Here is a 26,881-nt window from a genome sequence, read left to right as displayed (position 1 = left end):
CGGTAAATCATCTTATTTGCATCTTAAAGGAGCGTCCCTTTATTCTGAGGCTAGGCCCTCTGATTTTATACTCTCGCACAGTACGAAACATCATTTCCACGTCCACTCTAACAAGGCCTCATCATTTCCACATCCACTCTAACAAGGCCTTCTATATTCGGTGGATTTCAATAAAATCCTTCTGCGTTCTTTTAAACCCCATTCTTTTAAAGCCATCGAATGCTGATCATACATGATAGAGACGAATATAATTCCAACTTTAAAAAAATGATTAGCTACATGGGTAGAAAAGTTGCAGAGATACATAGGCAAAACGCTGCCACGGGGCAGTCACTCGGATAGACATTTTGGTAATCCCGTGCGATTGGAGCCGAATGGCCTCTTTTCGTGCAGTAAAATTGCATTACACTGTCTGTGTATTGAGGAATACGAGTTTTCCTGCTGAAGGAAAGTTATCAGAGTCATTCCGTGCAAAATAAGTAATGTGGCATGATATCGCAATGAGCAAGGTTATAGCGAATAGCACGCCCTCTCTACTTTCTCACTGAAATTGCTTATTCAGGAGATTGTTTCTTACCTACAAAGTAATAGAGCTTTGACCAGAGACCAATCCAAACATCATAACTTTGAGAGGAGGAGGGGTGAATTCAGAAAGCGAAATTTTAAGAGTATAAACCTTGTATGCTCGTGTCAGAATAAAAGATAAACATAACAAGTGCAGGGTACCTTGGTTTTCAAGATGTATTGAGGCCGTGGGTGAGATAAAAGCGAGGTGCATGGTAAGTATAAACATGTGGAAACAAATGAGGTGCTTCAGGAGTACAAGAAATGGAAAAGAATATTTAAGAACGAAATCAGGAAAGCCAAAAGAAGGCATGATATTGCTCTAGCAGACAAGGTGAAGGGAAATCCTAAGGGAATGTTAAGATAGAAGGACTGAAAGGGAAAAGGTTGGTCCTCCAGCAGACCAGAATGTTAATCCATTACTGGAGCGTAAACTGACGGGAGAGATCTCAAATGTATTCTATACTCGGGAACTGATACAGAGTTTATCGAAGTGAGCTGTTAAGATCTGGCTGGAGGGTGCTGACTCTGCTCTTCAGCACCAATTCCAGCACACAGACTGGAGCCCGTTTGCTGCCCATGCCACCACAGACTCTCAGATTAACATTAACTTATATACCAACTCTGTCTTTGAGCACATCAACAAGTGTGCAGATAGAGTGACATCACAAAAACAAATAAAATCTTTCCCCAATCAGAAATTGTGGATGAACAGAGAGGTTCGTCTCCTGCTCAAAGCGAGAGATTTGGCCTTCAGTTCTGGAGACCGGGAGGCTAACAGCTCAGCCAGAGTCAACCTGAGGAAGGGAAACTCAGGCTAAACACATATACAAACAGAGAATCGAGGAGTATTTCAACTCCTCAGACCCTGGCGCATGTGGCATGGCACACAGGTCATTACAGACTTCAAATCACCAAGTACTGTGCTCCCTTCCAGCTCTGCTTCCCTCCCTGATGAGCTCAATTACTGCTACACTCGCTTTGACCGAGAGAACAAGGAGGTCACCCTCAAAGCGGATCTCCCACCTGGTGAACTGCCTCTCTCACTTTCCACCTCTGATGTTTGCGCCACCCTGAGCAGGATGAATGTACGGAAGGCAGCTGGTCTGGATGGAATACCTGGCTGTGTGCTCAGTCTGTGCAGGGCAGTTGGCCGGGGTCTTCACTGATATTTTCAATCTGTCCCTGGCCCAGGCAGTTGTCCCCACAAGCTTCAAGATCGCCACCATCGTGCCACTGCCGAGGCATTCCACTGCCACGGGCCTGAATGACTTCCGTCCAGTTGCACTCACCCCCATCATTGCAAAGTGCTTTGAGAGACTGGTTCTATCACATCTGAAATCCTATCTTCCCACTGCCCTGCACCCCCATCAATTTGCCTATCGCACCAACAGGTCAACAGAGGATGCCATCTCCACGGCACTTCACTCTGCCCTGACCCACCTGGACAGTCCCAACTCTTACGTCAGAATGCTGTTCATTGACTTTAGTTCGGCATTCAATACTGTAATCCCCTGCAAGCTGATCGCGAAACTTCGCCAGCGTGGTATCAGCTCATCCCTCTGCAATAGGACCTTGGACTTTCTGACTAACGGACCCCAATCGGTTAAGTTAGACAACCTGTCCTCCTCCACTCTCACCCTGAACACCACCGTGCCTCAAGGCTGTGTGCTGAGCCCTCTTCTGTACTCCCTTTTCACCTATGACTGCGTTCCTGTACATGGGTCTAACTCCATAATCAAGTTCACAGATGACACCACGGTCGTTGGCCTGATCAGAGGGGAAGTGCGACGGCTTACAGGGATGAGGTCCAGCAGCTGGCCGCGTGGTGTGCCAACAACAACCTGGCCCTTAATTCCCAGAAAACCAAGGAGATAACTGTGGACTTCAGGCATGCTAGAAGCCACACTCACGTCCCCATCTACATCAACAGAGCTGTGGTGGAGCGTGTATCAAGATTCGAATTCCTTGGTGTCCACATTTCCGAGGATCTCACCTAATCCCTGAACTCCTCCATCCTGATCAAAAAGGCGCAATAGCGCCTTTATTTCCTGCGGAGCGTCAAGGACGCTCACCTCTGTCCCAGGATACTGACGGACTTTTACTGCTGTACCATTGAGAGCATACTCACCAACTGCATCTCAGTGTGGTATGGCAATTGTCCCGCATCGGACCTCAAAGCTCTCCAGCGTGTGGTGAAAACTGCCCAGCCGATTATCCACATCTAATTGCCCACCGTTGAGAACATCTACCATAAACGCTGTCTGGGAAGGGAGAAAAGCATTATCAAGGATGCATCTCACCCTAACCATGGACTTCTCACTCTCCTCCCATCCGGTAGGCGCTACAGGAGCCTCAGCTCCTGCACCAGCAGGCACAGGAAGAGCTTCTTCCCTGAGGCTGTGACCCTGCTGAACCTCACATCACAGCGCTAAGCAGTATTGCACCCATATTGTACTGTCTCAGTACTTTTGTATTTGTGTGCTGTAGCACTTACTTTTTATTCGCAGTTATTTTGTACATAACACTATACTTTGCATTTCTGGTTAGATGTTAACTGCATTTCATTGGTTTTGTATCTGTACTAAGCACAATGACAATAAAGTTGAATCTAATCTAATCTAATCTAAAGCAGCATCAACTTCATGGACCTCTTCACAGATTTTGAAGGAGGGCATGTCTGTTACTCTGAGGCAAATCAAAGCGGATAAATCCCCAGGGCCTGACAAGATGTTCCATCGGACCCAACGGAAAGCATGTGCAGAAATTACCGGGGTCCTAGCAGAGATATTTTAAAAATCCATAGTGACAGGTGAAGCAACAGAGGATTGGCAGATAGCCAATGTTGTTCGACTGATTAAGAAGGCTCTTCACAGAAACCAGGAAATTATAGGTGTTAGTTGTGGGAAAGTTAATGAATAGTATTTTAAGGGACAGAATGATTAAGTATGTAGATAGACATGGAGTGATTACGGATAGTCAGCATGGCTTCGTGCGTGATAGGTCATGTCTGAACAACCTTATAGATTTTTTACTGCAAGTTACCAATGAAGTGGATGAAAGCAAGGCAGTGGATGTTGCCTACATGAATTTGGTATTGCATTTGGTAAGGCCAGTCAAGAAGGTTCAGCTACCCAGAATTCAGGATGCGTTAGTAAATTGGATTAGGCTTTGGCTTTGGAGAGGAGCCAGAGAATGGTGCTAGAGGCCTGGAACTAGTGTACCCTAGCAGAATCGGTGCTGGATCGTTTATTGTTTGTTATCTCTATCAATGAATTGGATGATAATGTGAATAACTGGATCTGCAAATTTTGGGATATCACCAAATTTAGGAGTATGGTGGACAGTAAGGTTAAGGCTATGAAGGCTTGCAGCGGGATGTGGAGCAGCCGGTAAAAAAAAGGCTGAAAATGGCAAACGGAAGTTAATGCAGACAAGTGCTAGGATTTGCACTTCGGTAAGACCAACCACAGTAAGTCTTATACAGTGAACTGTCGGGCATTGAGGAGTGCGGTAGAACAGAGACCTGGATTACATGTGCATAAGTCGTTAAAAGTGGCTCAACAGGTAGATAGGACTGTAAAGAAAGCTTTTGACCTTCCTAAATTAATGTACTGAGTGCAAAAAATGGATGTTATGCTGAAGTTGAATCAGAAGTTTATGAGGCCTAATTTGGATTATTGTGTGCAGTTTTGGTCACCTAAAAATAGAAAAGATGCAATCAAGATTGAAAGAGTGCAGAAAAAAATTACGAATATGTTGCCGCTTCTGGAGTTCCTGAGTTGTAAGAAAGATTGAAAAGATTCGGACTGTATCCCTTAGAATGTAAAAGATTTAGAGGAGGTTTGACAGAGGAACACCAAATTATGAGGGGTATGCTTAGGGTAAATGCAAGCAGGTTTTTTCAACTGAGGTTGTGTGCGACAAGAACCAGGGGTCATGGCTTAAGAGTAAAAGGTGTAAAGTTTAAAGGGAACCTGAGGGGAAAAATCTTCACTGTCATGAGGGTCGTGAGAATGTGGAATGAGGGCATGGAAGCTCGATTTCAACGTTTAAGAGAAGTTTGGATAGGCACATGGACAGTAGAAATATCGAGGTTTATGTTTCCGATGCAGGTCTACTGGAATAGACAGTTTAAGTTGCTTCGCCGTGCACTAGATGCGCCGAAGCGCCTGATTTTGTCCTGTACCTCTCTATGACTCTCTGACTCTATCCAACCTGATAACCTCCAGCGAGAAAGATGATGGGACTGAAGCACCTTCGTCGCTGAGTGGTCCAACTCGTTTCGAGTGTCCCATGCTCACCGGAAAAGATATCACTGGCTCTTCATACTCATTGGGCCTGAATTTTGAGATTACTTCATCACAGGGCTGCAGTGATTCATAATGTTTCTCTTCAGTAGCAATTTAAAGTTGGAAATGAATGTTGACTTCATCAATAATATCTTCCTCCGGGAAAAAGAAACATTTTGTTAGACATCTAATAACGTGAAATGAGTTCAATGAATATCTCCTCCGCTGCCGACAAGAGATGATTCCAGCAGGATTTTATACTCAGTTGCAAACATGACAAAATACTGCAATCACTCTCTGGTTTACTGCCTCTGATGATTCATTGCTTGAAACTAAGGGGTTCAATGAATGTTTCAATTATAGGGCAGAGGCCTTATGTTTGCAACCTCTGTATCCAGGATCTATTTTTTTTATCTGCACTTTAAATGCTGACAGGGAATACAACAACGAATATTCAACCACGCTCATCAAACAAATGGTAAGTGTTGCACCATCTTTCTGAGTTGCCACTAATAAACAACGTCGTGTCATTGCAGGGTCTTGCTGTAGTGTGACTTCACTGATGTCGAAAGGTTGCAACTGAAGGGGATAGAGGTGAGGAAGCCAAATGGGATGTTGGCCTTCTTCAGACGGGGCAACAAGTGTAAGAACATGTCATGACTTTAAACTACACATTGGTTGGATCACACTTGGAATACTATGTGTAACTCTGGTCATCGATCTGTGGGATTGAGTTGGAGAGAGTACTGGATTCTAAGGTTACATTTCTTGGGGAACTACTGGGTAGTCTGGAGTGGGTGGAGCTGTCCTGGGTGTGTACTGATGGAGGTGTTTAATATTGTAGGAAAGCCAGATAGCATAGACTATCGCATTGTTTTACCCATAGTGTGCTTCCCTACAACAAGAGAGCACAAATTACAGTTGAGAGTTAAAGAGGCTTGGGAGTATCACAGTTGTCTCACTCAGTGTAATTGATACCTAGAACATAATCACAGAGTGGCGTGGAGGCAGATACTATCCCAGTTTCAGAGGCACGTTGTAGAATCATGCAGACCTAACGAGGGTTCGTCTGAATAGGCGCAGCTCTCGTCGTAAACGTGGTCGGCCAAAGTGCCCATTTCTGTGTTGCACTACTGTAGACTCTAACAGTAAATTAAAAATAAATACAGAATCTGCAAAAGCCGTACATTGTCTGGAAAACAGAACAGTGGAAGTGAAACCATTAGCTGCTCACAGAGTCAAAGTCAGCCTGCAAACTTCTGCTACTTCATTCCTGAGGAAATAACAGCTTCTCCTATCACATGAATCCAACTATGGTGCATTTCCCTTTCTGAAGTTTCACAAGTTTCGTTGCAAAATTACTTGAACATTAACTTTACTGTTGCAGAATCTTTAACTAAGATTTTGAGAGCATTTTTTTTAATCAATTTAAGATCCACAGAAATCAAGAAGTTGGGATATCTGAAGCTATGGCTTCAGGCAGACATTCCTATCCAGATTCGAAATCACAGATCTGACTAAAGCTTTAAACATGGAATTGAAGAAGTCCTGCACTGTTAGACATGTGACTATTCACATCAAACCACAATCATAGCACCGGCAGTTTTTAAACACCTCCCCCCCCCCAAAAAAAAACAGCAACTACTCTAAACCTACGATTAGGCAACACCTAAGCAGAAAAAAAAACAGATTTAAGGATTCTGGTCAAACACCTATTAAAACAGATGCCGTTAGAATACAAGGGCTGTTCGATTTTGCAGAGAGGATGACGTGTGGAGATTAACAAAAGAAATTCTGCAAATGCTGGAAATCTAGAGCAACGGAAATAAAATGCCGAAGGAAAACTATCCTAATGAATGGTCTTGGCCTGAAACGTCGACTGCTTATTCACTTCACAGGATGCTGCCACACCTGTTGCGTTGCTCCAGTATTTTGGGGCGTGGAACTAGCAATAGGGATCTATGCGTGGGTTGAGAATGCTAAAGTTGTCTACCAACTTCTGCCGCTGCTCAATTGATAAACAATACAAGATAGCGCTTAAAAGAAAAAGAAAACAATAAACACAAAGAGCGATGGGCAGAGAACGGAAACGAATTCTGAACTGAAAAGGAATGCTGAAATTAGCCAAGCAGCTTCTGCCCGCAGAGGAGAACGGAGTCAGTCTGCATGGATTTATTAAAATTAACATAAACAGAAGCCATATCAGTGCAGCACAGGAAGAGGCCAGGTCCACCTCGACCCACGATGCTGAACATGAGATCAGTCTTAACTAATCCCATCTGCCTGCACATGTCCTGAGCCCCTACAATCCCGTACTGTCGTTCGCGTGCCTGACTGAAGAACTCGTTAATGTTATTAAATCCCGAGAAGTGCATTCTAGGTACTTGCTAAGCTATGCAATCATCTGAAAAGTCATCCTATTCATACCCTCACTGGCGCATGACACAAGCAGCAATCTAGCGATTGATGCCTCTGTGGAGGTCCTGCTATCCAGCTTTCTACTGAGTTCCCTAAAATTTCTCATCAGGACCTCCACCGTTTTTCTGCCCATGTCATTAGTGCCAATACTTACCAGGATTTCTGGCTTCACACACTCCCCATTTACAATGTTTTGGAGCCAATGCGAGATGTCGCTGATAGAAACATAGAAAACATAGAAAAACATAGAAAACCTACAGCACAATACAAGCCCTTCGGCCCACAAAGTTGTACCGAACATGTCCCTACCTTAGAAATAACAAGGCTTACCCATAGCCCTCCATTTTTCTAAGCTCCGTGTATTTATCCAAAAGTCTCTTAAAAGACCCTATCGTATCCGCCTCCACCACCATTGCCGGCAGCCTATTCCACGAACTCACCACTCTGCGTAAAAAACTTACCCCTGACATCTCCTCTGTACCTACTCTCCAGCATATTAAACTTGCGTGCTCTGACTATCCACACGATCAATGTCTCTCATCATCTTATATACCTCTATCAGGTCTCCTCTCATCCTCAGTCGCTCCAAGGAGAGAAGGCTGAGTTTGCTCAGTCTGTTTTCATAAGGCATGTTCCCAAATCCAGGCAACATCCTTGTAAGTCTCCTCTGCACTGGTTCTATGGCTTCCACATCCTTCCTGTAATGAGGCGACCAGGACTGAGCACAGTACTCCAAGTGGGGTCTGACTAGGGTCCTACATAGCTGCAACATTATCCGTCGGCTCCTAAATTCAATTCCACGATTAATGAAGGCCAATGCACCGTACACCTTCTTAACCACAGTGTCAACCTGCGCACCTGTGTTCAGCGTCCTATGGACTCAGACCCCAAGATCCATCTGATTCTCCACACTGTCAAGGGTCTTACCATTAATCTTATATTCTGCCATCATATTTGACCTACCAAAATGAACCACCTCACACTTATCTGGCTTGAACTCCATCTGCCACTTCTCAAGCAGTTTTTGCGCCCTATCAATATCCCATTGCAAGCTCGGACAGTCCTCCACACTATCTTCAACACCCCCAACCTTTGTGTCATCATCAAATTTACTAACCCGTCCCTTCCACTTCCTCATCCAGGTTGTTTATTAAAATCTCAAAGAGTAGGTGTCCCAGAACAGACCCCTGAGGCACACCACTGGTCACTGGCCTCCATGCAGAATATGACCCGTCTACAACCACTCTTTGCCTTCTGTGGGCAAGCCAGTTCTGGATCCACAAAGCAATGTCCCTTTGGATACCAGGCCTCCTTTCTTTTTCAATAAGCCTTGCATGGGGTACCTTATCAAATGCCTTGCTAAAATCCATGTATACTACATCTACGGCTCTACCTTCATCAATGTGTTTAGTCGCATCCTCAAAGAATTCAATCAGGCTCGTAAGGCATGACCTGCCCTTGACAAAGCCATTCTGGCTATTCCTAATCATACTGTAAATCTCCACATGTTCATTCTGTCTCTCAGGATCTTCTCCATCAACTTACCAACCAGAGAAGTAAGACTCACTGGTCTATAATTTCCTGGGATATCCCTATTTCTTGAATAAAGGAACAACATCCGCAACCCTCCAATCCTCCGGAACCTCTCCTGTCCCCATTGATGATTCAAAGATCATCGCCAGAGGCTCAGCAATCTCCTCCCTCACCTTCCACAGCAGCCTGAGGTACATCTCATCCAGTTCCGGCGACTTATCCAACTTGATGCTTTCCAAAAGCTCCAGCACATCCTCTTTCTTAACATCTACATGCTCCAGCTTTTCAGTCCACTGCAAGTCATCACTATAATCACCAAGATACTTTGCCATAGTGAACACTGAAGTGAAGTATTCATTAAGTACCTCTGCTATCTCCCATTCTTTCACGTCTTGCTCCTCACATACTTGTACAATGCCTTGGAGTTTTCCTTATTCCTGCCCGCCAAGGCCTTCTCATGGCCCCTTCTGGCTCTCCTAATTTCCTTTTTAAGCTCCTTCCTGTTAGCCTTATAATCTTCTAGATCTCTAACGTTACCTAGCTCTCTGAACCTTTTGTAAGCCTTTCATTTCTTCTTGACTAGATTTATTACAGCCTTTGTACACCAAGGTTCCTGTACCCTACCATAACTTCCCTGTCTCATTGGAACATACCTATGCAGAACTCCACACAAATATCCCCTGAACATTTGCCACATGTCTTCCATACTTTTCCCTGAGAACATCTGTCCCAATTTAAGCTTCCAACTTCCTGCCTGATAGCCTCATAATTCCCCTTACTCCAATTAAACGCTTTTCTAACTTGTCTGTTCCTCTCTGCCTCCAATACTATTGTAAAGGGGATAGAATTATGATCACTGTCTCCAAAATGCTCTCCCACTGAGAGATCTGACACCTGTCCAGGTTCACTTCCCAATACCAAATCAAGTACAGTCTCCCCTCTTGTAGGCTTATCTACATATTTTGTCAAGAAACTTTCCTGAACACACTGAACAAACTCCACCCCATCTAAACCCCTTGCTCTGGGGAGATGCCAATTGATATTTGGGAAATTAAAATCTCCCATCACGAAAACACTTATTGTTACAACCTTCCAGGATCTGTTTCCCTATCTGCTCCTCGATATCCCTGTTACTATTGGGCGGCCTGTAAAAAACACCCGGTAAAGTTATTGACCCCTTCCTTTTGCTAACCTCCACCCACAGAAACTCTGTAGACAATCTCTCCATGACGTCCACCATTTTGCCTCCCTCTCTGTACTTGCTGAAACATCTAATTCTGGCACTTGAAGTAACCATTCCTGTCCCTGAGCCATCCAAGTCTCTATAATGGCCACCACATCATAGCTCTAAGTACTGATCCATGCTCTAAGCTCATCCGCTTTGTTCACCATACTCCTTGCGTTAAAATAGACACATCTCAAACCGTCCGTCTCTATCACCTACCTTTTGTCCCTCACACACTGTCTCTAAGCTTTCTCTATTTGTGAGCCAACCGCCTCTTCCCCAGTCTCTTCAGTTCGGTTCCCACCCTCTAACAATTCTAGTTTAAACTCTTCTCAGTAGCATTCGCAAACCTCTCCGCCAGGATATTGGTACCCCGGGATTCAAGTGCAACCCGTCCTTTTTGTATAGATCACACCTGTGCCAAAAGCGGACCCAATGATCCAGAAATCTGAATTCTCTCCCTGCATCAATCCCTCAGCCACACTTTTATAATCCACCTCATTCTATTCCTATACTCACTGTCGTCTGGCACAGGCAGTAATCCCGAGATTACTACCTTTGCGGTCCTGCTTCTCAACTTCTCCTAACTCCTTGTAGTCTTTTTTCAGGACCTCTTCCTTTTTCCTACTTATGTCATTCGTTCCAATATGTACCACGACCTCTGGTTGTTCTCCTTCCCACTGCAGGATATCTTGGACGCGATCTGAATCATTCCGGACCCTGGCACGTGGGAAGCAAACTATTATCCGAGTTTCTTTCCTGCGTCCACAGAATCGACTGTCTGACCCCCTAACACTACGGCCTCCCTCTTCCTTTCCCTATCCTTCTGAGCCACAGGGCCGGACTCTGTGCCAGAGGGATGGCTACTGTTGATTCCTCTGGGTAGGCTGTTCCCCCCCCCCCCAACAGTATTCAGACAGGAGTACTTATTTTTCAGGGGGACAGCCACAGGGGTACTCTGTAGTACCTGACTCTTCCCCTTCCCTCCCCTGACTGCTACCTCCTTGTCTATCTCCCGTGGCCCCGGTGTGACCACCTGCCTATAACTCCTTTCTATCACCTCCTCGCTCTCCCTGTCATCGAGTTGCATCTCCAGTTCCCTAACACAGTCCCTTAGGAGCTGCAGCTCGACACACCGGATGCAGATATGGCAGTCCATGAGGCTGGGAGACTGTAGGACTTCTCACATCTGACACCGAGCACAGAATACCGGCCTCACACACATACTACTTCTTTTCCGCGATTAACACAGGTAAATCTATCTCGCCTTGTTACCGCCTAAGCCCGTTGAGCCAAAGCCCTATCACTCTGTTACCTCTCAGTCCGCAGCCCGCTCCGAACGCTGCCCGCTAGATATGGCGGTCTTCTTTTTAAACTTTCCCCGCTATACTGGCTGATGTCATGCACCTGCGCAGTCTTGCCTCTCTTTACCCCGAGTAGTAAAAATGCCTTCACTTCGGAAATCCTTAGCCGTTCACTCGCAGCCTTCTTGCTCCAAATCAAATCTTGCCACCCTCAGGCAACATACCATCTGCGTGTCTATGTCGCATCCACAGAATCTCCATAAGACTGTAAGATATAGGAGCAAAAATAGGCCACTCGTCCCATCGTCCACTCCGCCATTCAATCATGGATTGATCCAATTCTTCCAGTCATCCCCACTCCCCTGTTTTCACCCCATAGCCTTTGATGCCCTGGCTAATCGAGAACGTATTTATTTCATCCTTAAATACACTCAATGACTTGGCCTCCACAGCCGCTCGTGGCAAAAAATTCCATTGATTTACTACCTGCTGACTAAAAAATTTCTCCGCATCTCAGTTCTAAAAGAGCGTCTTTCAATCCTGAAATCATGCCCTCTTCTCTTAGAATCCCCTACCATGAGAAATAACTTTGCCATATCTAATCTGTTCAGGACTTTTAACATTCGAAATGTTTCTATTTGATCGCCCCTCAATCTTCTGAACTCCAGGAAATACAGCCTATGAGCTGTCAGACTCCCAAGTGCATCTCTGCATTTTGAATTCTCTCCCCATCTAAATAATAGTCTGCCCATTTATTTCTTCCACCAAAGTGCATGACCATACACTTTGCAACATTGTATTTCATTTGCCACTTCTTTGCCCACTCCCGTAAACCCTCTAAGTCTCTCTGCAGGCTCTCTGTTTCTGTAACACTACCCGCTCCTCCACCTATCTTTGTATCATCGGCAAATTTAGCCAGAAATCCATTAATCACATAGTCTAAATCATTGACATACATCATAAAATGCGGCGGTCCCAGCACCGGCCCCAACTCCACTGGTAACCGGCAGCCAGGCAGAATAGGATCCTTTTATTCCCACTCTCTGTTTTCTGCCGACCAGCCAATACTCTACCCACGCAAGTAACTACCATGTAAATCTATGGGGTCTTATCTTGCGAAGCAGCCTCATGTACAGCACCTTGTCAAATGCCTTTTGAAAATCCAAGTACACCACGTCTACAGCGTCTCCTTTGTCTACCCTGCTTTGTAATTTCCTCAAATAATTGCAGTAGGTTAGTCACGCAGTATTTTCCTTTCGGAAACCATGCTGGCTTTGGCCTATCTTGTCATGTGCCTCCAACTACTCCGTAATCTCATCCCAAACAATCGATTTCAACAACTTCCCAACCACTGATGTCTGGCTAACAGGTCTATAGTTTCCTTTCTGCTGCCTCCCACTCTTCTTAAATAGCGGAGTAACATTTCCAATTTTTCAGTCATCCGGTACAATGCCAGAATCTATCGATTCTTGAAAAATCATCGTTAATGCCTCCGCAATCTCTCCAGCTGCTTCCTTCAGAACCCGAGGATGCATTCCATCAGGTCCAGGAGATTCATCCACCCTCAGACCATTAGGCTTCCTGAGCGTCTTCTCAGTCGTAATTTTCACTGTACAAACTTCACTTCCCTGACACTCTTGAATGTCTGGTATACTGCAGAGCTCTCCCAATGTGAAGACTGATGCAAAATATGCATTAAGTTCCTCTGCCATCTCTGCATCTCTCATTACAATACCTCCAGCGTCATTTTGTATTGGTTCTATATCTACCCTCGGTTCTCTTTCACCCTTTATATACTTGAAAAAGCTTCTAGTATTTTTTTTTATATTAGTCGCCAGCTGCCTCTCATAATTAATCTTATCCTTCCGAATGACCTTCTTAATTTCCTTCTGCAAGTTTTTAAAAGCTCCCCAATCCTATACCTTCCCACTCGCTCTGGCTTCCGTGTATGCCCTCTCTTTTACTTTGGCTCTGACTTCACTTGTCAGCCACGGTAGTGTTCCTCTTCCATTTGAAATTGTTTCTTATTTGGAATATATCTGTCTTGTATTTCCCTCATTTTTCACAGAAACTCCAGCCATTGCTGCTCTGCTGTCCTTCCTGAAAACGTCCCTATCCAGTCAACTTCGGCCAGTTGCCCTCTCATGCCATTGTAATTTCCTTTATACCACTGAAATACCGACATATTGTGATCACTGTTCTCTAAAGGTTCCTTAACCTTAAGCTCTTTTATCACCTCCAGATCATTGTACAACACCCAATCCAGCACACCCAATTCTCTCATTGGCTCAACAAAAGCTGTTCTAAAAATCCATCTCTTAGACATTCTGCAAATTCTCTCTCTTGAGATACAATACTGACCTGGTTTTCCCAATCCAATTTCATATTAAAATCCACAACGATTATCATGACATTGCCTTTCTGACACGTCTTTTCTATCTCCTGCTGTAATTTATAATCCACATGCCGGATGCTGTTTGGGAGGCCTGCATACAACTGCCATTAGGGTCATTTTTCCTTTACCATTTCTTAATTCAACCCCGAGACTCTACACCTTCCAATCCTATGTCATTTCTTTCCAGTGATTTAATATTATTTCTTATACACCGGACCACACCACCCCCTCTGCCTATTAACCTATCTTTCTGATATACCGTATACCCTTGGACGTTGAGCTCCAACGGCAGCCATTCTTTAGTCAAGTTTAAGAGATGACCACAACGTCATATTTGCCAATCTATAGGCTGAATTTCAATATCGTCCATTGTATTCCTTACGTTGCGTGCATTCAAATACAACACTCCTAGTCCAATCAACACACATCAAAGTTGCTGGTGAACGCAGCAGGCCAGGAAGCATCTCTAGGAAGAGGTACAGTCGACGTTTCGGGCCGAGATCCTTCGTCAGGACTAACTGAAGGAAGAGCAAATAAGAGATTTGAAAGTAGGAGGGGGAGGGGGAGATCCAAAATGATAGGAGAAGACAGGAGGGGGAGAGATGGAGCCAAGAGCTGGACAGGTGATTGGCAAAAAGGATATGAGAGGATCATGGGATAGGAGGCCCAGGGAGAAGGAAAAGGGGGAGGGGGAGGAACCCAGAGGATGGGCAAGGGGTATAGTCAGAGGGACAGAGGGAGAAAAATGAGTGAGAGAGAGAAAGAATGTGTGTATATAAATAAATAACGGATGGGGTACGAGGGGGAGGTGGGGTATTAGCGGAAGTTAGAGAAGTCAATGTTCATGCCATCAGGTTGGAGGCTACCCAGACGGAATATAAGGTGTTGTACCTTCAACCTGAGTGTGGCTTCATCTTTACAGTAGAGGAGGCCATGGATAGACATATCAGAATGGGAATGGGATGTGGAATTAAAATGTGTAGCCACTGGGAGATCCTGCTTTCTCTGGCGGACAGAACGGAGGTGTTCAGCAAAACGATCTCCCAGTCTGCATCGGGTCTCGCCAATATATAGAAGGCTACATCAGGAGCACCGGACGCAGTATATTACCCCAGCCGACTCACAGGTGAAGTGTCGCATCACCTGGAAAGACTGTCTGGGGCCCTGAATGGTGGTAAGGGAGGATGTGTAAGGGCATGTGTAGCACTTGTTCTGTTTACAAGGTTAAGTGCCAGGAGGGAGATCAGTGGGGAGGGATGGGGGGTACGAATGGACAAGGGAGTCACGTAGGGAGCGATCCCTCTGGAAAGCGGGGGCGGGGGGGCGCGGAGGGAAAGAGCTTAGTGGTGTGATCCCTTTGGAGGTGGCGGAAGTTACGGAGAATAATATGTTGGACCCAGAGGCTGGTGGGGTGGTAGGTGAGGACCAGGGGAACCCTATTCCTAGTGAGGTGACGAGAGGATGGAGTGAGAGCAGATGTGCGTGAAATGGGAGAGGTGCGTTTGAGAGCAGAGAAAATGGTGGAGGAAGGGAAGCCCCTTTCTTTAAAAAAGGAGGACATCTCCCTCGTCCTGGAATGAAAAGCCTCATCCTGAGAGCGGATGCAGTAAAGATGAAGCCACACTCAGGTTTGAGGAACAAAACCTTATATTCCGTCTGGGTAGCCTCCAACCTGATGGCATGAACCTTGACTTCTCTAACTTCCACTAATGCCCCACCTCCCCCTCGTACCCCATCCATTATTTATTTATATACACACATTCTTTCTCCCTCTCTCTCCTTTTTCTCCCTCTGTCCCTCTGACTATACCTCTTGCCCATCCTCAGGGTTTCCTCCCCACTTGTCTTTCGCCCTGGGCCTCCTGTCCCATGATCCTCTCATATCCCTTATGCCAATCACCTGTCCAGCTCTTGGCTCCATCCCTCCCCCTCCTGTCTTCTCCTATCATTTTGGATCTCCACCCCTCCCCCCGCCACACTTTCAAATCTCTTACTAACTCTTCCTTCAGTTAGTCCTGACGAAGGGACTCGGCCCGAAACGTTGACTGTACCTCTTCTTAGAGATGCTGCCTGGCCTGCTGCGTTCACCAGCAACTTTGATGTGTGTTGTTTGAATTTCCAGCATCTGCAGAATTCCTCATGTTTATACTTACAGTCCAATATTTGTTTCGTTCTGTTTTAAGTGCACCACGCCTCTATTGCCCTGTAACTCATGCCACTGGCTTTGATTCGGTCTCATCTCCTGCCTGTACTTTCTATATTCTCTGTTGCACGCTATCTTTGATTTATTTCTGTTTTCTCCCTCCTCAACCCTATCACTCCGATTCCCATCCTCCTGCCAAATTAGTTTAAACTCTTCCTAACAGCTCTATTATATGTGGCTGCTAGGATACTGGACCCCTTTGGGTTCAGTTTTAACCCGTCCTTTTTGTACAGGTCGTACCTCCCCCAGAAGAGGCCCCCGTGATCCAGGAAACTGAATTCCTGCCCCTACACCAGTCTGACAGCCACACATTAATACGCCTGATCATGCTATTCTTGCACTCGCCAGAACGTGGCACAGGCAGCAATCCTGAGATCACTACCCTAGAGGTCCTGCCTTTCAGCTTCCTAGCTAACTCCCTGAATTCTCTTTTCAGGACCTCCACCCTTTTTCCACCTGTATCATTGGTACCAACATGTACGAAGACTTCTGGCTGGTCACCCTCTCCTTTCAGAATACTCTGCACCCGGTGCGAAACATCCCGTACCCTGGGAAGAGAACATGCGAGTATCTTTGTCAGGCTGACAGAACCTCCTGTCTGTTCCCCTCACTATGAAATCCCCTGTGACTATCGCATTCCTCATCTTCCTCTTTCCCTTCTGCATCACGGAACCAGGCTCAGTGCCAGAGACCCGATCGCCGTGGATGTCCTGACAGGTCATCCCCCTCAACCGCATCGAAAACAAGATCACTCTTACTGAGGGGGATGGCCACAGGGGTGCCTTCTACTATCTGAGCTCTTTCCCTCTCTTCCCTGACCGTCACCCACTTATCTAACCCCCGCAGCCTCGGGGTGACTAATTCCCTGTAGTTCCTATCTATCTCCTGTTCACTCTCCATAATAAGCTGTAGGTCATCGAGCCGCAGCTCCAGATCCCTAAAACGGTCTCTCAGGAGCTGCACCTCGGTGTACCTGGCGCAGATGTGGCCATCTGGGAGACTGGAAGATTCCTAGGATTCCCACATCCGACACCCAGAGCAAAATACTAACCCTGACTACATGGTTGCTATTCCTCAAAAAAAAAAGCAAAGAAAAACCAAAAAGGAAATCCACTTACCGTGCCGAAGCCCCCTTTCGCCGAAGCCTGAATGAGCAAGAGCCTGCCGCTTCTGCTCTCGCCCCTGGCCTACTCCCGACAATGGCCGCTCCGCTTTTCCCTTCTGTACCTTTATTTAGTTTTCAGCTCACTTGCCGCCGCTGATAGGCTCTGCACAATGGACTAACTCCCGCGAAACTCTCGTTTTAAGTCACCGACTCTGATCTGCGAGAAACACTTCTCCACTCTCCTATCTCCTATCTCTACTGCAGTCCTCTTGTCCCGCCTTCCATTCTGAGACACAATGCCCAGATACCTGGTCGTTCCGGTTCCCACTGATCGGTCGTCCTTCCCCCACCTCTTACCACCCACCACCTTCACCGCCCGCCCCCCTCCCCCCCACGTTTCACAACTGCATCCAAATTGTTAATGTTATTCAGTGAAAAAGCCACAGGGGTGCCCTGTACTGGCTACCCATTCCCCCTTCCTCTCCTGACAACCACCCAGGTACCTGCCTTCTGTAACTTAGGGATGACTGCCTCACTGCAACTTTTATCTATCACCTTAGTTTCTCGTATCAGCAGAAGGTAATCGAATTGCAGTTCCACTTCCTTAAAACTTTCTCTGAGGAGTTGCAGCTCGGTGAAGCTGGTCTAGATGTGGATATCCGAGAGACTGGGTTTCCCAGAATTTCCACATCTCACACAAAGAACACAGCACAGCACCTGCAGCCACAGTCACTACACCAACTATGCACTACCAAACGAATAATGAAGAAGGGGAAAGCTTACTAGATACTTACCTCGCCCAAGCCTTGTGGCAAACACTCCCGATTCTAACACTGGTCCGCTCACATAATATTGTCTTATCTTGTTCCTGCTTCATTTCATTTGTCCTTGCCAATGAATTGCACCCTGATTGGACCGTTGAACAACGCCGAATGCCCGCGAATGCTCAATTTAAAACCTCTTTCATTTACTTTTATCTCTAACGGTTAACTTGCATGTTGAGGTGTTAGTAAGGAAGGCAAGTGCAATTGTTAATGGATACAACATAAATAAACCCAATTTCTGGTGGTGTCACAAAGGACAATGAGATTTATTGCTCTTAATAGAGGTAGTGCATTTCTCTCCTGTCTGCAGCTCTAAGCCCTTGAAATAAGTGATTTGTTGACAAATAAATAATAAAAACAACAATGCTAGGTTATTTCTGGGATTATGAATCTGCATAAAGACAACACAGCCCCGCTTCCAATTTGAGATAATCTGGAAAGTAATTCTGGATTTATTTCGCAGTGTCAGTCCATTTATATATTAACGAATCGCAGCAGCATAGGCGTGAGTTGCGGATGTCCGATAGTGTCCTTAGCTTTAAGCGATTGCCTCATAATAAGCAGGCCGAATCTAATCAATGCTTAAATCAGCAACAACTGTTGCTTCTTGGTTACGAGCTTCTTTGCTTGAAGAACTGGCATTGTCTACAACCTTAACGTTTAGAGTCGCTAAAACAGCAAATTCACGGTCCTGTTTAGAAAAGAAAATACATTGTGAATGCAGAGTACTGACAGTTAATGAATGAATAAATTGTTGATTAGTGTCTCGAGCATTAAATCGGCCACAATTCATGAACGATTATGAGTAACGCAGATATTTCACATTAGCCAATTTCGGTTTGTCTTTTCTACTATTAGATTAGACGGAAACAAATTTCTGAATCAAAGAAAACGTTTTATTCAATGCTCTCTAAATGAGCTGTGTTGTATTCCTTCACTGTGTCCTTTCCACTTAGCTGTGTAGAATATTTGGGCAGATTGGCAGCATTTAGGGGAAATGCTAAGTTCTTATTTTGATGGAGATATTGGAGACGCTTGAATGAATCATTCAAAATGGACATTTTCTACAAGCACAATGAGCGAACTCATCGGAATGTCATCTATTTTCAGTGAAAATATAACACATGCTCATGGCAGACGTTAACCTAGAACGAGGCTACACTCGCCTCCATGACAGGTATGCTCACCAGAGGGTTTCCGGCTAGTTGCTAACTATTCAACAGCCGCTCCGTCCTCCAACCTGGGGAAGAATTAATTCTACTCCATGTTGAAAACCATTTAAAAGAACGGCTGATGCAGATTATACAGTATTTTGGGTGGGAGATTCGAATGATCGTCGCAAAGAGTGCGTCGGTAACACCGTAATGAACGAGATAGCGCACTGCTGCAACATTGCCTCTCTGAAAGGTGGAGAGGAAGCCATGACAGATATGTCGTGACCAAACTTAGAGTTGTTTAAATGGGAAGGTCTATGATCAGGTGACGCAGGCGCAGAATAGAGGGGTGTAATTCTGGAACAGTGATGAGGAGGAATCTACGGAATTCATTGTCACAGGTAACATAGAAAATAGGTGCAGGAGTAGGCCATTCGGCCCTTCGAGCCTGCACCGCCATTTATAATGATCATGGCTGATCATCCAACTCAGAACCCCGCCCCAGCGTAGTTGTGGATTCATTGGTCAGGGCATGAAGGAATTCAGGGAGATGAGGCTGAGAGGAAAATCGGATTAGCCATGATAAAATTGCGGAGCATGCTCGCTGAGCCAAACGGCCTAATTCTGCTTATATATTATGGTTTTATGGTCTTATCTGAACAGATTGCAAATTGATACGGCATCTCAGTCCGGGTATCCATGAGGCAAAATAGGTCAATGGTTACAGCGGAATTGCAACATCATGGCCCGATATATCTCCCTTCCTACCATGACATTCAAATTAGCACTACCTACGCAGCGCCGTGGGTCACTTCCTGTACATAGAGTCAGTCTTTACATGTTATTGTTACTTTAACATTGCGTTTTAAACGATTGTGTATATATTTATAATCACTGTGTTTTGGTTAGCCATTTGTGTTAGTGTTACTTATGCTTATTCGGTTTCTACTTGCTGCATTTCAATAGATACGCGTTAACAATCATTTTTGTTGTCCTTTCGCTCGTGTACTGAAGAATGAAAATCAACCATGTTGAATCTTGATGTGTGAAAATATTAATAATTTTCACGAGTATAGCCAAGACAACCCACAACCAACGGAGCGGATATAAGCACTGCTGCCCCGTCAAGTCCAGTCGGAATAATCGACAATTGAACATTTCTATGAAAGACTAGGCTGATAGTCTTCAGGAAGGCTACACAACGATGGAGGGCCCGAACCCGTCCGTGCTCAAGAGAAAGCCGAGATACCTGCAATAGCCTTCATCCTGAAATAATGGGTACATGATCCGCCTCAGTCTCCTACAGCTGTTCCAGCATGATAGATACCTGTCTTCGGCCACTTCTATTAACACCACCCGATATCAAGAATTTTCTAAAGATAGCGGATACAGAAAGGCCTTTTGGCCCTGACAACATTCCGGCAGTGGTACTGAAGTCTTCTTCTCCGCAGCATAGTCAAGCTGTTTCAAGCGAGTCACAGTCATGACATCTACCCAACAATGGAGCATTTTTCAGGCACCCAGTGTGCACAAGAATCAGGGAACATCTATCCCAGGCAATTTCCGCCTCCTCAATCAATAGTCTATTATCGACCATTGGCAAAGTAACAGAAAGAATGATCTCAGAGCTCAGCATAGGTTTATCCATTTAGCACTTCATCTCATTGCTACATCACAGACAAGATGATGGACACCAGAGTTGAAGTGAGACTAACTGCCCTTGACATCATGGCAGATTTTGGTCGATTATGGCATCAAGTGTCTTAGTTAAACTGGTGTTAATTGGAATTAGTGTGAATTTGGTTGGAATGACACCATGCCGGAAAAAAAAGTCTTTGTGGTATTCCACATCAATTTCAGCTAAAGGACAAAGCTGCAGGAGTTTATCAGGACTGTAAACTAGGACCAGTTTTAGTCGTGAGGTCAGAAGTAGGGATGTTTACTAATATTTGATCAACGAAACATTAGTATATCCAAGTGCAGCATGACTTGCATAGTGTCCAGACTGCGCTGATGGTTGACAATAACATTCGCACCACACGTGACATCAGTGATGATGTCTAACAGAAGAAAATCCACATATTACCCCCTGATGTTCAATAGATTTACCATCACTTAATCTCCTGCTGTCAGTATCGTTTGGCTTGCCATGGACTGCAGTAGTCATATGCAAATTATCGCTACTAGAGCATGTCAGAGGCTAGGAATCCCGTGATAAGTAATTCACCTTGTAACTCCCCAAAGCATGGCTACTATCTATAAGGCTAAGGTGAAGAGTTTTATTGAATATTTTCCATTTGCCTCGAAGAGTGCAGAGACAAACGACGGGGCGGACACCAGACACCGCTACAGCGGCCCTACAAGGGGCCGCTTAAGGTGATCAGGAACAACGGGTCCACGTTCGTGCTGGACTTTGAGGGGAGAGAGGAGGTTTTCACGGTGGACCGACTCAAACCGGCCCATGTGGACTTGGTGCAGCCGGTCCAGGCTCAGGCATCGCGGCGCAGGGGCAGACCTCCCAAACAGAGGCCGATCCAGACTGTGGAGATTGGGGGATATATCGCCTGTTCTGGGGGGTGGGAAGTTATGTGGCCACCCACTTTCTAGCACATACGAACCGGCTCACGAAACAGCGCGCGCCGGCAGAGAGGCCGGCCCCAAAAAGGGCACCAGGCCATCTTCCCCAGCAGGGGGAAAATCCCGCGCGCGGAAAGGGTCTGCGATTATGCATTCCCCACAGCAGTCCCACCCAGGGAGGGCGGGAACGGGAAGGCTTTAAAAGCAGGCCGCGAAGTTTGAATAAATCTCTTTTATCGCAACTCCAACTCACCGACACCGTGTCATTATTCTAGCGCTGTGTGTAGCACATCGCTACAATTGGCATTCTATGCGACATTGCAGCATTTTTAATCGGCACCCCATCTACGTATGCAATCACTCCAGCACCGATACACAGCATCATCTAAAGGAATCATTGCATCGACGCAGTAAGAATCCAGAGCCAATACTTTCGAAACTGGCAATTGCTACCAACTAGATTGTCAAAGACATTAACAAAATGGGTGCACCAACTGGATGTTCCTTTTTAAGTCACACACCATTCTGAATTGGAAATATGAAGGACCAATGATCAAATTTGTTCATCATATACTTTTACGTGTAGTAGGAATTTACTGTAATCTGTTGGTCCGAAACTTCATGCAATAAAAACAACAACGTTCAACAATTATAAAGTATTATTAATGTCACAAATGGGTGCTGGGAACGGACCCAAATGTAAGACACAGTCACTGAAGTAAAAGTAACAGGACTTGACTAGAGTAAGGACGTGACAGGATTCAGGCAAGGAGCAGAGACAAGAGGGCAGACTTGGGCTAGGGAAAACGGAACCAGGACTAGGAACCATGGACTAGGAAACAAGGCTTGGACTCCGAGCTCGAGACTGAACAAGGACCAGGGTCTTGCCTCAGGCTCGGACTCCGGAACCAGACAAGGACATGACATGGCTTCAGGACAGCACGTGGCTGGAGACTAGAGCACTGAGCTTGGAGACAAGACAAGGCTCGGACTCTGAGCCCAAGACTGGACAAGGACCCAGAACCTGGGTCTTGCCTCGGGCTCGGCCCCAGAACCAGGCAAGGTCATGTCATGGCTTGAGGCTGGGGCTTTAGGTCTTGAGCTTGGCTTGGGATCCTTGAGGCTTGTGGTCTTGGGTCTTGAGCTTGGCTTGGGATCTTCGAGGCTTGGGTTCTTGGGTCTTGAGCTTGGCTTGGGATCCTCGAGGCATGGGGTCTTTGGTCTTGAGCTTGGCTTGGGATCCTCGAGGCTTGGGGTCTTGGGTCTTGAGCTTGGCTTGGGATCCTCGAGGCTTGGGGTCTTGGGCCTTGAGCTTGGCTTGGGATCCTCGAGGCTTGGGGTCTTGGGCCTTGAGCTTGGCTTGGGATCCTCGAGGCTTGGGGTCTTGGGCCTTGAGCTTGGCTTGGGATTCACGAGGCTTGGGTTCTTGGGTCTTGAGCTTGGCTGCAGGCTGGGGTCTTGGGACTTGAGCTTGGCTAGGGATCCTCAAAGCTTGGGTTCTTGGAGCTTGGCTTGGGATCCTCGAGGCTTGGGTTCTTTGAGCTTGGCTTGGAATCCTCGAGGCTTGGGTTCTTGGAGCTTGGCTTGGGACCCTTGAGGCTTGGGGTCTTCATCTTGAAATGTGGAGGCTGATCACTTGGAGACTGGAGCTGAGAGTCAGACTGGGAACTGAACATCAACATCGAGCCGGGACTTAATCTTCGACAATCCAGGACTCATCTTTAACACAACACAAACATGAGACAGGACAGAACATAGATATAGAGCCAGGACTTATCCTACAAAAAGCCGGGACTCAACTTCATCCCCACACCAAGGTGGGACAGGTCTCTCAGTCAGGTAATGGCAGAATGGCCGGACTTACCCAACAGAGGCAAGGACAAGACAAAACATGTCTCCCCCGCAGGGCAATGGCAAAACGTCCTGGCTTACCCCACGGAGGCGAGAACAAGAAGAGACAAACACCAAAGAACAACATACAGTTCCATCTCTGCTCGAGGGAAGCTCCGAGTCTCAGTTTGGCCAGCAACCTCAGCTGGCTACGGAAACAGCTGGATCCCTACCTAGCTTGGAGTGGCTGGCAGCCACTCAGCTGGCCCAGAAAACAGCTGAATCCAGACCGCAAAGACCACTCCAACGAGTGGCAACAAGGCTCCATGAAGCAGTGGTCCTACAACCAGGCCTAGAGATCACAAATGGTTTCACTAGCCTTCCATCAGCAGGTTGCTCCAAGGGGGACTGACGAGACAAACCAGCAGCCCACACTCAACCCTAAGGCTACTGATATTGCAAGCCCAAAGATGGGAATCAGGTGCATACAATTAACTCAAACAAGGGTCAGCTGGAAGACCCAGAGTCCCAAGTCCATGGACCAGACTGTGCACTAGAATGCGGACTTCACGGACCGGATCATGAGAATTAAGAAATAAGTTAAAAGTTAAAGTATGGATATGGAATAAAGTATACATGTATACCTAAATACCAGAATATGCTTACAATGACATCAAAAATCTAGAAAGTGTTTTAAAGTGTTTACAGTGCAATGTAGTGAAGAGGATAGTAGATAGCAGGAGTGGGGCATGTGTTGGTGAGTCCATTAACTGTATGGAGAAAGATACGTTTAAGATGGTGTTAAGATGTTGTTTACATTACCCAATAGTGTTTTTCAGAAGGAAACATCTGGAAAGGGCAGTTTGCAGGCTGAGTAGTGTCACAGTTACATATTCCTGTCCCTGCAGAGTCCCCAAGCCAAAATTGTTGAACTCCCTCCCTAACAGTATTATGGGTGCTCTCACACGTCAGGCTCTGCAGCAGTGGAAGTCATCAGTTCACGAACACCTTCTCAAAGGCAAAGAGGGATGAACAATTAATTATGGACTTATATGACAGGGCTCACACAGCGTGGCTAAGTATGAGGGCAGTGGCAAAATCAGATACCTAATTTGAAATCAGATGAAATGATTGCTCAGTTTCCGAGACCATGGTCTCAATTGTTAATGTCAACTTACGTTTGCTGGATGAACTTTTACTTCTTTTCTGGTGGCTGTGTGAAAAGAAAAGATTACAATAAGCTTTCAATCGGAGACATTCACTTTTAAACCACATCACCTCAATATCCTTAAAAGTATTGTTTCGGTTGATTTTATTTTCTCAAAAACCAATAAAATTAATCTCCAGGGGAAGTAACAATATATTGAATTGACTTTATTTCTTACGTCTTTCATATACATGGGAGTAAAAATCTTTACTTTACGCCTCCATCTAAATGTGCAATGTGCAATCATAGTAATTTATTATAAATAGAACAGTCAATGTAATATAGGTACACTCAAATCAGCGTGAATTCATCAGTCTGATGGCCTGGTGAAAGAAGCTGTACTGGAGCCTGTTGGTCCTGGCTTTTATGCTGTGGTACCGTTTCCCAGATGATAGCAGCTGGAATAGATTGTGGTTGGGGTGACACGGGTCCCCAATGATGCTACGTGCCCTTTTCACACACCTGTCCTACAAATGGCCTGAATCATGGGAAATTCGCAACTACAGATGGGCTGGGCTGTCCGCTCTACACTGCAGAGTCCTGCGATTAAGGGAGGTACAGTTCCCACACCAGGCAGTGATGCAGCCAGTCAGGATGCTCTCAATTGTGCCCTTGTAGAAAGTTCTTAGGATTTGGGTCCTATACCAAACTTCCTCAACTGTCTGAGGTGAAAGGGGTGCTGCTGTGCCTTTTTCACCACAGAGCTGGTGTGTACACATCACGTGAGGTCCTCAGTGATGTGGATACTGAGAAACTTAAAGTTGTTTACCATCTCAGCCCCAGATCCATTGATGTCAATAGGGGTTAACCTGTCTCCATTCCTCCTGTAGTCCACAACCAGCTCCTTTGTTTTTGTGACATTGAGGGAGAGGTTCTTTTCTTGATACCACTGTGTCAGAGAGATGACATCTTCCCTGTAGGCCATCTCGTTATCGTTTGAGATAAAGCCAATCAATGTAGTGTCGTCGGCAAATTTAACTAGCAGATTAGAGATGTAGGTGGCAACACAGTCATGGGTATACAGGGAGCAGACGATTACAACGAATGGAGCTGCTATCCCAGTTCGAGAATCTGCCTTGCTATCATGCCTCAAACGCCGGGTGTGTGCATGTGGAGTTTGCACGTACTTACTGCAAGCTTCTACGCTGGGCCTGGAGCTCCGGCTTTTCCCCACATACTAAAGATGCCTAGATCAGTCAGGTTTAATTGACCTTTGTAAATCCGTCCTTGAAGTAGAGTGTCAAGGTTAGAGTCTTTCATGAGAGAAGAAGAAAATGGAGAAAAACGGGCCATAAAAGAGAGGAGCAGAATTAGGCTACTCGGCCTAACGAGTCTGCTCTGCCATTCAATCATGGCTGATCCAATTCTTCCAGTCATCCCAACTCCCCTACCTTCTCCCCATACCCTTTGATGCCCTGGTTAATCAAGAACCTATCCATCTCTGCCTTAAATGCACCCAATGACTTGGCCTCCACAGCCGCTGTTAGCAACAAATTCCACAGATTTACCACCTTTTGACTAAAGTAATTTCTCAGCATCTCTGTTCTAAATGGACGTCCTTCAATCCTGAAGACGTGCACTCTTGTCCTAGGATCCCCTGCCATGAGAAATAACTTTGCCATATCTAATCTTCTCAAGCCTTTCAACATTCAGAATGTTTCTATAAGCTCCTCCACCCTCTCTCCCTCATTCTCCTGAGCTTCAGGGAATACAGCCCAAGAGCTGCCAGATGTTCCTCATACGGTAACCCTTTCGTTCCTTCTCTGAAACCTCTCTCATGTCAGTACATATTTTCTAAAATAAGGAGCCCAAAACTGCACACAACACTCCAAGTGTGGTCTCACAAGTGCCTTACTGAGTCTCAACATCACATCCTTGCTCTTAAATTCTGTACCTCTGGAAATGAATGCCAATATTGCCTTCGCTTTTTTCATCGCTGACTCAACCTGGAGGGTATCCTGCACAACAACTCCCACATCCCTTTCTATCTCTGCATTCTGAATTCTCTCTCCATCTACAAATGTAAATAATAGTCTGCTTGTTTATTTCTTCCACCAAGGTGCATGACTATACACTTTCCAACACTGTATTTCATTTGCCACTTCTTTTCCCATTCCCCTAAGCTATCTAAGTCTGCTGCAGGCTGTCTGTTTCCTCAACACTACCCGCTCTTCCACCTATCTTTGTATCATTGGCAAATTTAGCCACATATCCATTAATCAGATAGTCCAATTCATTGACATACATCGTA

At 45.7% G+C, this 26,881-nt stretch overlaps 1 protein-coding gene across 3 annotated transcripts in view; it reads right to left on the bottom strand.

Annotated features, from left to right (window-relative positions):
- Nucleotides 1-18,106: 18,106 nt before the first annotated feature.
- The window catches only part of LOC134350224 (nectin-1-like), a 63,193-nt gene continuing 54,418 nt past the window's right edge, over nucleotides 18,107-26,881 (bottom strand). For all 3 annotated transcript variants that reach the window (XM_063055231.1, XM_063055230.1, XM_063055232.1), the window contains exons 7-8: nucleotides 24,602-24,636; nucleotides 18,107-18,553 (exon numbers count right to left, since the gene is read on the bottom strand). In XM_063055231.1, the coding sequence (XP_062911301.1) occupies nucleotides 18,434-18,553; nucleotides 24,602-24,636 (155 nt within the window). In that variant the 3' untranslated portion in view covers nucleotides 18,107-18,433. The remainder of the gene's footprint in view (nucleotides 18,554-24,601; nucleotides 24,637-26,881) is intronic.

This window comes from Mobula hypostoma, chromosome 8 (assembly GCF_963921235.1).
Source record: "Mobula hypostoma chromosome 8, sMobHyp1.1, whole genome shotgun sequence".
NCBI lineage: Eukaryota > Metazoa > Chordata > Chondrichthyes > Myliobatiformes > Myliobatidae > Mobula > Mobula hypostoma.
This window is presented reverse-complemented; position numbering and strand designations above follow the sequence as displayed.